The sequence below is a fragment of the Nelumbo lutea genome, chromosome 3 (assembly GCF_056320005.1).
Source record: "Nelumbo lutea isolate HS-2025 chromosome 3, American lotus-T2T, whole genome shotgun sequence".
Classification (NCBI taxonomy): Eukaryota; Viridiplantae; Streptophyta; class Magnoliopsida; order Proteales; family Nelumbonaceae; genus Nelumbo; species Nelumbo lutea.
Window position 1 is genome coordinate 30538719 of NC_142686.1, and position 11685 is coordinate 30550403.

Genomic DNA, 11685 nt, shown 5'->3' on the forward strand with positions numbered 1-11685 from the left:
CTCTCTCTCTCTCTCTCTCTCTCTCTCTCTCTCCTTATAAATTATTAAGGGATACCTCGGCTCGACACTTTGTCAACTAAGGGAGACCTTAGCTCGACACCTCACCTCCTAAGGAAACCTTAGCTTAACACTTCAATAGTTGAGGGAGACCTCGGTTTGGCAAATCAGCAATTGAGGGAGACCTCAGCTCGGAACCTCAACTCAACACCTCAGATGCTTGAGAGACCTACAATCAAAGGTAGTCAAGCTCGAACTTTTGAAGTTTTGACTTGAGTCAAGCTCCACTAGTAAATATATTAAGATGAAATGTGTACTTAAGAAGGCTTGAGGATGAGGGAAATAGAATCTAACAGTATTTTTTGCTTTTTTCTTAAAAATTACAATAATGCCACTCTCTCCTACCAACTCTCTCTCTCTCTCTCTCTTTTTTTGTTTCAAATTACAATAAATGCCACTCTCTCTCTCTCTTGCAAATTACAAGAATGACATCTCTTTCCTTATAAATTATGAGAATGCCACTCTCTCTCCAATTGATGGAGACCTCATCTTGGCAACTTGGCTGTTAGGGGACCTACAATCAAATGTAGTCAAGCTCAAATTTCTAAGCTCAAGTTCAAATCTCTAATTTGAATCAAGTGCGAGCTAGATGACACCTCGACCACTGAGGGAGACATTGGCTCGATCATTGAGGGAGATCACAACTCAGCACTTCAACAACGAAGGAAGACCTCAGCCCGGCACCTTGTCAACTAAGGGAGACCTTAGCTCGACACCTCTCTTGCTAGGGAAACCTCAGCTCAACACTTCAACAATTAAGGGAGACCTCGACTGCTTGAGAGACCTGCAATCAAAGATAGTCGGGCTTGAACTTCTGAGCTTTTGACTCAAACCAAGCTCGAGCTCGAGCTCAAGTATAAATTTGAATAAAGCTTGAGCCTGATAGTTTATGAGCGAGCCCATACAACTTAGGGCCCCTTCCGCTAGTATTATGTAAGAAGATGAGATATTCTACATGTGTGACTGCAATGTTATGTGGGTAGACGTGGGCAGACTTTATTTGGGCAGGAGATTGGGACTCAACTTCGGTTAGGTTTGCATACTTTTCTACTTCCTTTCAAATGCTGCATCAGATATACATGTGCCTTTTCCAAAAAAGAAAAAGAAAATGTATAATTAAAATATTCATATTCACAATACGTTCTCTCTCTCTCTCTATCCAAGTGTTCTCAAAAGAAATAGCTCAAGAGAGAGAACTTAACATGTAGACATATCTTTCCCTTCTGTAAATCTAGATTTGCTCCAGTAGCCAACCAATGCCCGGGGCTATCCTTTGGCCCCTTACACAACTCTAATAAGTCTACAAATTTCAACAGTTTCTGAGTATTCACAGGAAGTGGTGGACCCTTCGGAAATACCGCAGAATCTATGACTACTGGAGCTGGCTTCTCCTTCTCTGAATTGCCTGAAATTGATGTACTAATTGCTGAGAAAAAGCTTGATGACTTGTGAGAGAACTCTGACGGGCATTGTGTCCACACTGATCTTGCAATGCCAGAACACAACACCTTGGAGAACAAAAGCCGGAGGTGGAGTACACTCTTGGACCCATGCTTCTTCACATGGAGCTGAGCTCCTGTGATAATGAATACAACATCTCTGCAGCCAACAGTCCACTGGGGATCATACTTCACTGGTGCTGTGCATACATGTGAGAATTTCTTCCATTGTAGAGCTTCGAGAAACCGGTCGTCGGCAATCTCTTCCGATCCTCGCCATATCGGAACATCATCTATCCTGTTTTGGAGCACGACTGGTGTATTTGATAAATGTTCTAGATGTATGGCTAACCTGAGCAGAGATTGTTTCTTGTTAGCTTTAAGTATTGGAGATGGTTTTGTGTTTGTAGACTATCAAGCAAATGTTTTACAGGCTTTCCAAGCAAAATATCCAATTTCGGCTTCATTGAATGTGGCCCTGCCCATCAAACCGGCCCAAAAAAGGGTGGGCTGTTTGTTAGCCGGCCCATTTGCTGGAAAATGCTCACATTTGAGTAAAAAAAAATGTACAGTACCCAGATCGGGTGGACAACAACAACATATGCTTACCCATTACATTTCATTCCCTCCAGATACAACCGCATCCCTGTCACTGGTCTCTTTCCAACCGTAACCTGAAGATCAGAATAGATCACTTCGATTTAACCCAATCTGACGGTACAAAACAGAAAGAAAATCTCGAAAGCAGTTCATTTGTTCACCGACACCTACCTGAACTGGATTTACGTAAAGCTTTGGGCCCATTAAGTTGAAATGAAGAGCTGGAATTGGAATAACCCTGTTTGTGGTGGGACCCAATGGAAGGTCATTATGAATGGGGGCCCACAATTTGTGAGATTGGAAGTCCAGAAAGTATTGCAAATCAGCCATAGGTGGTTTATCTGTACATAAAATAAAAATAAATCAGAATCCAAGTGTGGGCCAATTCTTAGGCAGTAGGGTAGGTTAGGTTATTTATAATTCAAGCTGGGGTGGACTCAATCCGGTTTAATGCCTACTGGATATCGACCCGGTTTAGTGCCCACCTCGTTCTCTCTATTAATCATGCTCATGCTCAATTAGGTATATAAACGGGTCGAGTTTGGCACGCTTGGCTCAACCGGAATCTGACCGGATTTGTATTCAACATGGAACCCGATAGAGTCAGGTCAGTGCAACACCACATAACCCGACCCATTGACATCCCCAAGTTCTTCAATCCTTGACTGAGATTGACCAGCCAATTATAAAAGGGAAATGAATGGAGAGACTTACAGCGGAGGTAGAGGTTGATTGCATGTGATAAGAAACCTTTGCCGGGGACTCCTTGGAGGAGAGAAGTTATGGGTATGAAGCTGAAATGGATGGCGTCCGGCATCGACGGCACTGTAAGAAGCCACTCACAGTGGCTGTTGGCTAATAAATCCCCTCCTCTCTTAGAGCAAATAACTGAAATTCCCTGAAATTTCATGGATTTCTATCTTAATTAATTACTAGCTTTCCAAAATGCTAATGAAGGGAAAATTTTATATATGTTGAGAACAAATTTGATTTTTCCCATTATTCCATTTGTTTCACCAGAAATGGGGTGGGATTGGGATCTGTACTGGTGCAAAAGATTGAAATTTTGCACTGTAGTTTTACTTGCACTGGTGCAAAAATACGAGAACGCAAGGAAAACAAACTTTAGTTTGTTTCTATTTCATGTTTTACGTTTGTTTTGTTCGTTTGCAATGCAGATGAAATAAGTAAAAGCCTGAAGCAAAAATAAATCAGAATTTGCACTCTGATACATTTATTCCAATGAATATAATTGAAAACACCTATACATACATCTTTAGTTGTGATCGACGAGAAGCTGTCCATGAAGTTCGGGTTTGGGTCGAAAACGTTGAATGCCTTAGGAGCCTGTAAATGAAATACAAATTAATAAATTTAGGGTTGAAGGTTCAATTATGATATAAAAAGACATAATACCTGAAAAACTTATAACCAACATCTATACCACAAAAGTGTATGATAATTAATCAAGTTGTATTCATTAAAATTAAAATTCATGATTTTATTTTTTTCCCTAGAATTCAATCGAGGTTTGATAGGTCAAAACTCTTCTGATATCATACCTTTTTAACATCATAGATTTATCAGTTTATTAGTGATAAAGAGAAAGAGTGTCTAGTTCAGACCTTGTGCCTGGTATAAACCCTGGATTTGCAATGAAGTGGGAGGGTGCATGTCCCCGTAAACAATTGATCTCCAAGGCTTTCCAAGTGCTTTTTGATCTCTGCTGGCTGCAAGTTTGAACTTTGATCTTGTCTAACAAGCACCACATCTTGACCCCCAATCCCCAACCCCACAATAACGTGAGTTCCGTAGGTCTCTATGAACCTGTAAACAGATTAATTTAAACGGTCCAGTTAGACTTGGATCATTCAATCCATAGAATCCTTCAAAAATAACCGAGACTCAACAAAAATTCTTTACTCGATCATTACACAATGGTTGAGCCATCTGATCTGACCAATCCAGACAATTGTTTTAGATCGAATTCCATTCCGGACTGAAGTGTTTGTTATACCGTCCACCATTGATTTTTTATTGATCCCATGCTACGTCGAATTGGTTCATATCATGATATTCAATCATTAATTTTTTTATAATAAATTATCAAGATTTTATATTAAAAATTTTGTTGACAATAGGGATGAGTAAGAAAAATCAAAAAATCGACTGAAATCAAAGCAAAAATCTGGTTAACTGAACCGATTGGTTCAATTTTTTAAAAAAATTAAAAGTATTTTAACTTTGAATTGTGTCTCTTGATCACACCCGACCGAATCGTGATCGTTGATCTCATCAACAGTTAGCATCGCACCAAAACCAAAATTGTGTGCGCGCAAAGTGTGCCTCATTGCACCACACACACGCATGCACATGCGTTGCACGGTATCAAACCCCCATACTCTCGTCTGCTATTAGCTCCTATTAAAATACTAAAAACAAAGCTTATAATTTTTTAATGTGGGACAAATTCAAAATTGGGTTTTATAAGAAAAAAACTAATTTTTCAATTAAGTGTATAGTACAATTATGTGATATTAATCTCATATGATATTAAAATCCAACACATATTATAATATTAACGAGTAATATCTATGTGATACCAAAAGAACTTTGATGAATCATAACCGCACCGTGAATTTTGATCAATACTGGGCGATTGATTACCACTTTTATGACTGATTAGTTATCAAAGTCAGATTTATAAGTAATGTTTTGAGCCCGTTTTAACCATTGGTGCAAGCCAAGATTGGGTAGAAGTTAACCATAAACCAATTAGTGTTGTCGAACCCCCAAACCTAACTCTAATTCAACTTTTTTTTTTCGCATTGGGTTCATGCATGCATAATTTCATTAATACATGCATAAAGGCTATGTTTGGTTTGAAGGAAAAGGTAGGGAAAAAAAAGGAAATGTAAGAAAATTTATACAACATTTATAAAGATTTTCCTACTTTTCTCTTCCTTTCCCTACTTTTTCCTTCAAACCAAATAAAAAACAACATAGACCAAGGACCAACCAGCCAGACATAATCCTGCACACAAACAACTTGCAAGAAGCATATTAGCCGATCACTTCAGATCTATTACCCCCAGACTTCTTCCACATTTCCACCCACACGACACTACCACCTTGAATTGAATTGGGAACATCTATCCATGAATGAAAGGAGATATTTCCAATCCGAACCTGTAATGTTGTGTGGGCAGGGGATCCGAACTGGCTTAAGATTAAGGGTGCAATTCTGGTTGGCTCGAAATGGCATTTTACACTCCCTTGGATAGTTGGATTTGGGCCTTTCAAATCAAATGAGGCTCATTCAAAGTTTGACAAAAGCCCAACCTAAATCCATCTCAAATTGCAAGGGTACTTAAAAATGTCCAGAGTTGTAATACCTGGCTAGGGCAGCGGGATCCCAGGTAGAGGGAACTGCTTTCCGGACTTTGTCGGAGAGTAGAAGCGGATAACGGTCGATGTGGAGGTTGAAGAGGATGATGTAGTAACCATCAAGAGCCAAGCATTTGGTCCCCGAAGCGTCTCTCGCCCATGAACTACTGTCGAACCCAAACATAGAATTGAATAACCCCGACGGGATCTTTCCCGGCAGCGAGCACTTCTGATTGAAAAAGTCCGACATCTGCATCAATTTGTTTGTTATAATATCTCAGTTTCTTACTCATAAACATGATTCTCAAGAGTAGGTTTATCAGTTTGGTTCGTTCTTCTACTAAGGTTTCTAAGCTGATCTCATCTACTGACGTTTTAAAGAAACCTACAAAGAATTTAGCCCAAGATCATTCGTTTTTCCATGGGACTAGTATCTGTCATTGTCTCAATTACAGAGAAAGAGAGAGAGAGAGAGAGAGAGAGTGGAGTGGTCACGAGCAGAGCTTTTTACGAGCTATTCGAGTTAGGTTCGTGAAAAGTTCGGTTTGGCTCGGTTTAAATCAAGCTTCGAGTCGAATTCGAGCCTAATATATAGGTTCATTTGTTAATTGAGCCGAACTCGAGCCTAATGAAACTCAGCTCATGAGGCTTGCAAACCTAATAATAAATAAATAATTTTTATTATATATAGTATATATGCATACATATATATAATAAATAATTATATATAATACTATTTTTATTTTTCGTGTATAATAGTAAATAATCTTTATAATTCTTAATTTCTTGTCTAAAAAATAAAAAATAATTTCATACATATAATTTTTATTTTTCAAAAAAAACTTGGCTTATAGTTGAGTTCTAGTTGAGCTGAGTTCAAACTTGCAAGCTATGAACTGAGCTGAGTTTGAGCTCGAGCCTAATACTACTCTTACAAGCTGAGCTCAAATAGCTAAATATTCGACTCGGCTCGGCTCAAATCCACCCTGAAGAGAGAGAGATGTAGTTCAATACAAAAAAAAAAGCCGAGATTGATTCATTAATTAATATGCTATTTGTGACAAAGCCAGTGAAAAAGCATGATTTAGTCTCTGTCCATAGTATCAAAGAACAGTGGCACTGACTGCTATCTTGAATTGAACATATTGTTTGCTTGTTGCACACAGTTTCTTACTTAGGTACAAGAGTGCCACATCAAGAAAAACCACAGGTTTAAACAACAGCACTTGGTGCGCTTTATGCTATAGGAACGGTCGCATGGACTGGAGCATATAGAGTCCAACGATTAGTTGAATATCGAAAGCAAGAAGTGAACAGTGGGCGTTCCATTATGACCAATCTTATAAGTTTGAATTATTTTTCCATAGCCATGTACAGCCATATTTTCCTACATTTTTTTCTTTTTGGCTAAATTACTTATACCTCCCTAGAGTTTGGCCAAATACTCATACCGTCTTAGTCTTATAAACACTAAGTACAGTTTTATGATGTTAAATTCTTATTTGTGATAGAAAAATTCATCTATTTAGATTAATTTAGGGTATCTCTGGTATAAATTTATGAGGTAAAAAGGGTAAATTGGGCTTTTAAAAAAATCAAGGCCTTCTGAAAACTCTTATCAGTGCTTTTTTATTTCCTAGATAAATAAGATAATGATTAATTTAACTATAAAAAAATCATTATTAAAAGAAATAATTTTGTATTATTCTTGATAACTTTCCTCGAGAAATGGAATACCCCCACGGAATGAATTTTTCATAGACCATATAACGCCTGTTTGGGAGGATTTTCATACAGCCGCTTTGGCATTGTAAGGTAGGCTCCACACGGAAAGTCATGCGCATTTGATAAAAATCCCAAAAAGCCAAAAACATTGAAAAAATAGACTTTACCATGAAATTATTTTGGTAATTTACAGTAAACTGTTCAATAAATGCAAAAACCCTTTCAAATAAATACAGGGGAAAAATACGGATACACACGATGCAGAATTCTGAATTCCAGCCCTCTCTACTAGCCCTTTCCACCTTATAAATCACATCCTACGGTCAGGATGCATTCCCCCTGTGGGGTTATAAAATTCTGATCTCGCTATAATACAGCAACTACTTGTCTCGTTGCTCCCCACCAAGAGTAAAGCTAGTAAAACGGACCTACCACTAAGAGCAATATTAGCAAAACGGGTCCATGATAGTAACATGGGTGCAGAGCCCCAAACGACAAACATTAATAAGGTGACAGGGACTCAGGTGTGGTGTTTGGTATGAAACATCCTTTAATTTAATCTATTTTAATTTAGAACGATGTGCATCTATCCTGTCATTTGTTGGCCGGGCTATGCATGAGCGCTGCTCACTTAGCATCAATCCACGCTCACTTGCGTGTGAATCTAAAACTACTTTTATTTCCACACGCTCACTTGCGTGTGAATCTAAAACTACTTTTATTTCCACACGCTCACAACTTACAAAATGACAAGCCGGGTCCCAGATACTTGGATTTACCGATTTAGACCTAGAGTAGCAACAGATTACAAGTAGACCTGTTCATAGGTCAGGTAACTTGACGGCCCGGCCTGCACTTCAGTTGGGCTTGGATAGGTAATTAGACCCACGGGCCTAATCTGGCCCGATTTAGTATTATATATCTTATAAAATATGTAATATGTATTTTATATTATATAAAATATATAATATTTATTATAATATATATTAATAATTTAATATATACATTTTTTAAATTTTTTTATAATCTCTCTCTCTCTCTCTCTCTCTCCAAATGTTTCAACAATAGCAGCGGCATGAGTTAGACTTTGGGCTCGGGCCCAAATTGTAAGCTTGATGGTTGGATCAGATTCGGACTCGGGCCTTAGAAAAATCTGTTAATGCAGAGTAAAAGCCCGGCCCATGAACAGGTTTACTTATAAGAAGGGATTCTTTCCTATTTAGGAGTGTACAAGTATAACCAAGCAGAAAAAAGAAAAAAAAAGTTGACTCATTAGTATTTAAAGGATTTAAATCAGATTCGAAATTTCAAATTGAGTTCAGATTTTCAATTATGAATAAAATGATAATTTGATAATAATTTTTATGAGTAGTAAAATATATAGCATTCAAACCAATTTTAAATCTTATAAAGATACAAGTATATATATTTAAATATTATGGGATCGGATAAGGGTGGGTTATTCAATTTAATTATAGATGGATCAAATTCATAACACCCTGAAGTTGCTAAGCTAAAGTAATAAACCATGAAATTTTTTTATCTTTTGGTTGATAAAATAATTAAATAAATATTCAATAATATAATAATCATACCTAACTTCAATTTTAACCATTAACCTCAAAACTTATTCACCGAAAGAGAGGAAGACAACGATGCTCAGTACAATAAGCTTTTCAGTTCTGCCACTTCAACATCAAACGATTACTTAATTATGGGATTTTTTATTTCTTTATTATTATTATTATTTTTTTAATCCCTTAATTATGGATTTTTTTTTCTTTTTGAATTCAACGAATACCATTTACAGCCCCAGTGGAACTAGATCTTGCAATTTTGCAAGAGGGTGAAACTCCAACATTCAAGAGCCTCGCTAGAATTACCAAAGTTCCCTTGATGGAAAAAGAACTCCTGGTTCGGGTTTGTTCGTTCAAGAACTAGATCTTCCACGTCAGATGTTTTATGTGAGACATTGACCTGACAGACCTTTTATATGTGCCAACCTAACCAAATCTGAACCCGAATTGCTGCAATATTTAATGTCTGTGTCACCAATAATAACGCTCCACCTAAGCTACGCATGCCATCGGGCGTTTTCATTGGTTAGACAGCCTTTCACACACGGCCATCATCATCAAGTGCAGCCAACTTCGACTGAGCAAAATAGGTGTCAACGCTTGCGCCACGTAAGATGTAAATTTTGGCACCCAACAGGAGATCACATTGAGAACATTTGTCATACTCGTTATGGGGAGATGTTCTAAAATGTGCCGTGGGGTGCTTATGTGAATTCACCATTCATACTGTGAGTATGAATGAGTCTGGATATCCCATTAATTGAAGCAGCCCACGGGAAACGGAAGCCAGAACTAGGAATTTTTGGTCAATTATATAATTAGGGATTTGTCCCACAGCAGCCGCCTTCTAATTTCCTGGTCTAAACTCTAAAGTGAGAAACCAAGTTCTGGGTGGGATTCACCGGTGTGGCTTCTGTCCCTGGAAAACGCTCAATGTTACTCCTACTTCTACCATATCGCATTCCTGAAATACAGCTTACACTCGCTCAGAGCCTCAGAGGGAGAGAGTTGCAGGGGCGATGACAGAAATTGGGTTTTATCTTCATTTTTTGGGCTTCTGTTTTAATTTGGGCCTGAATGGACCCGAGAAATCACAGATAAGAAAAAAGAAAATTGAAAGAAAACAATAAGCATCGGCCCAAAAATTAAAACATACTATAGAAAAGAAAGAAGAAAAACCATAATGGAAAAGAAATAAGTTCTATAATCGGTAGCTCAAAACGCAAGACTCAAGATAGGGATTAAGAAACCAAGAAACGAAAGACGTTGGAATTAATTTGGAAACGATGAAAAATTAGTAAGGGAGGAAAAGAAGAGGAGAAGCAACATTACCTTATTGAACTCAAGAACGTCGGACTGGTATCTTGTCCGGTCGCCTTTATCGCATTTTATGTCGACGGAGACATCATTATAGAATCCGAAACCTGGAACAGCGAGTTCTCTCTTGTCCGTTTCATCGAGCAGGACCAACCTTCTCTTTCCCTTGCAATATTTCAGTCGAAAATCAGATGTTATGTCGTACCCTCTCCCCAAACTGTTCAAAGCCTTCTCTACAATGCCTTCACCGCTCATCTCTCCCTCTCTTCCTCTTCTTCTTCTTCTTCTCTTAGAGGGTTTGCTGGACGATGGGGTGATGATTTATATGAAGATGATGTTGCTAGAAACAATTGTGACGAGAGAATGTCAAAACCGAGTACTTTGGGTTCATATTTGAGTGATCGATACCTTTCAATTTAGAGGAAGAAGAAATTTCGGAAGGTTCAAAGTTGCCCTCTCTTGTTTCTGAGCTACCACTTTTGATTTGACCAGGCTCTTGTTTTCTGTGTCTGTACTTTCCTTGCCATACAACGACTACTTATGCTTCGGAGCTGAAATTGGTGACTTCATATATAATGACATGCCTACCCTTTTAATTTGCCAATTGGCAACTTAGTTCACAAGGGTAGATTAGTCATCCGATAAATTTCCACTCCTGTTGATTGTATGTGGTGATTTAAGGTGGTGTTTGGAATCATTTCTGTTTTTACCTTTTCAACCCAAAATAACAGTTTGTATGTCAAATTGTATTTGTAATTGATCAACCCAAAATGTTTATTATGATTTATGACCGGGATAAATCTGTTACGGCTTCTCTGTCTAAACTTTCAGGCAAAATGGGTGAATTTTTTGATCCTCAATATTTGAACTATATTTTATAATGTTTTTGAACCGTCGTTAACCTGGATGGTGGGACCGTTTGGCCCAGTAATCATCTAGGCAACTGATTCTATTTTACCCCAAACCTGAAACTTGGTTAAAAATCATTGAAAAAGTCAATAAATCATTGACCCGGGTGGTTGAACCATCGATCCATCAACCCGTTCAATGGTTTTTGATCATCTTTTTATTTTTTATTTTTTTTAATTTTACTATCAGAACGGGCTGTTCATTCAAACCGGACGATCAGACTGTCAACCCAAAAACCAGTGACCAGAACAATTCCATTTCCAAGTCATTTTTTAAAACGTTGATATTTCAACCTCTTAATTTTCACTGAAAATTTTACTGTTAATTGCATAAATAAATCAGAGAGGGTAAAAGACAGACTTTTCACTGAGCACAGGGCAACAACTATAACTCAAACATTTTTAATCTGAAAAAACTATAGCTCAAACCATTTCAAGCTCAAATCATTGTTTGCAGCCTTACAAATATATGTAAATGGGTTAGATCCATCGGGCCTGCCCGACCCATTAACAACCCTACTTATCTGATACACGGTTCAAACTGGCCACATAATTCGTCACATCGCAGATATAGATCAATCTAAAGGATCAATGGTTTTAGTGATTATATGTAGGGGTGAGCATTATTCAGTTAAAACAGAATTATCGTACAAAAAAATTCAGTTTTTGTTTTTG

At 37.7% G+C, this 11685-nt stretch overlaps 1 protein-coding gene across 2 annotated transcripts; it reads right to left on the bottom strand.

The window, feature by feature from the left end:
• Window positions 1-1069: 1069 nt before the first annotated feature.
• On the bottom strand, window positions 1070-10649 carry LOC148863987 (MACPF domain-containing protein At1g14780-like). Of its 2 annotated transcripts, none has more exons than XM_088981574.1 (8): window positions 10118-10649; window positions 5492-5733; window positions 3722-3923; window positions 3369-3443; window positions 2811-2994; window positions 2268-2437; window positions 2106-2170; window positions 1070-1848 (listed from the first exon to the last, which is right to left on the bottom strand). In XM_088981574.1, the coding sequence occupies exons 1-8, from the start codon at window positions 10355-10357 to the stop codon at window positions 1227-1229; spliced, it is 1800 nt and encodes a 599-aa protein (XP_088837700.1). In that variant the 5' UTR covers window positions 10358-10649; the 3' UTR covers window positions 1070-1226. The 2 variants fall into 2 exon arrangements, with proteins under 2 accessions (XP_088837700.1, XP_088837701.1); XM_088981575.1 differs by having other exon boundaries at window positions 5492-5712; window positions 10118-10499.
• Window positions 10650-11685: the final 1036 nt, after the last annotated feature.

Bases quoted from the DNA above. Each gene is read 5' to 3' on its own strand.
- LOC148863987 (XM_088981574.1), bottom strand. From the start codon at position 10,357: ATGAGCGGTGAAGGCATTGTAGAGAAGGCTTTGAACAGTTTGGGGAGA. The intron at 3,924-5,491 runs GTATTACAACTC...ATCTGTTTACAG, and splicing joins GATCCCGCTGCCCTAGCCAG to GTTCATAGAGACCTACGGAA. The intron at 2,171-2,267 runs GTAGGTGTCGGT...TCTGATCTTCAG, and splicing joins TTTACGTAAATCCAGTTCAG to GTTACGGTTGGAAAGAGACC.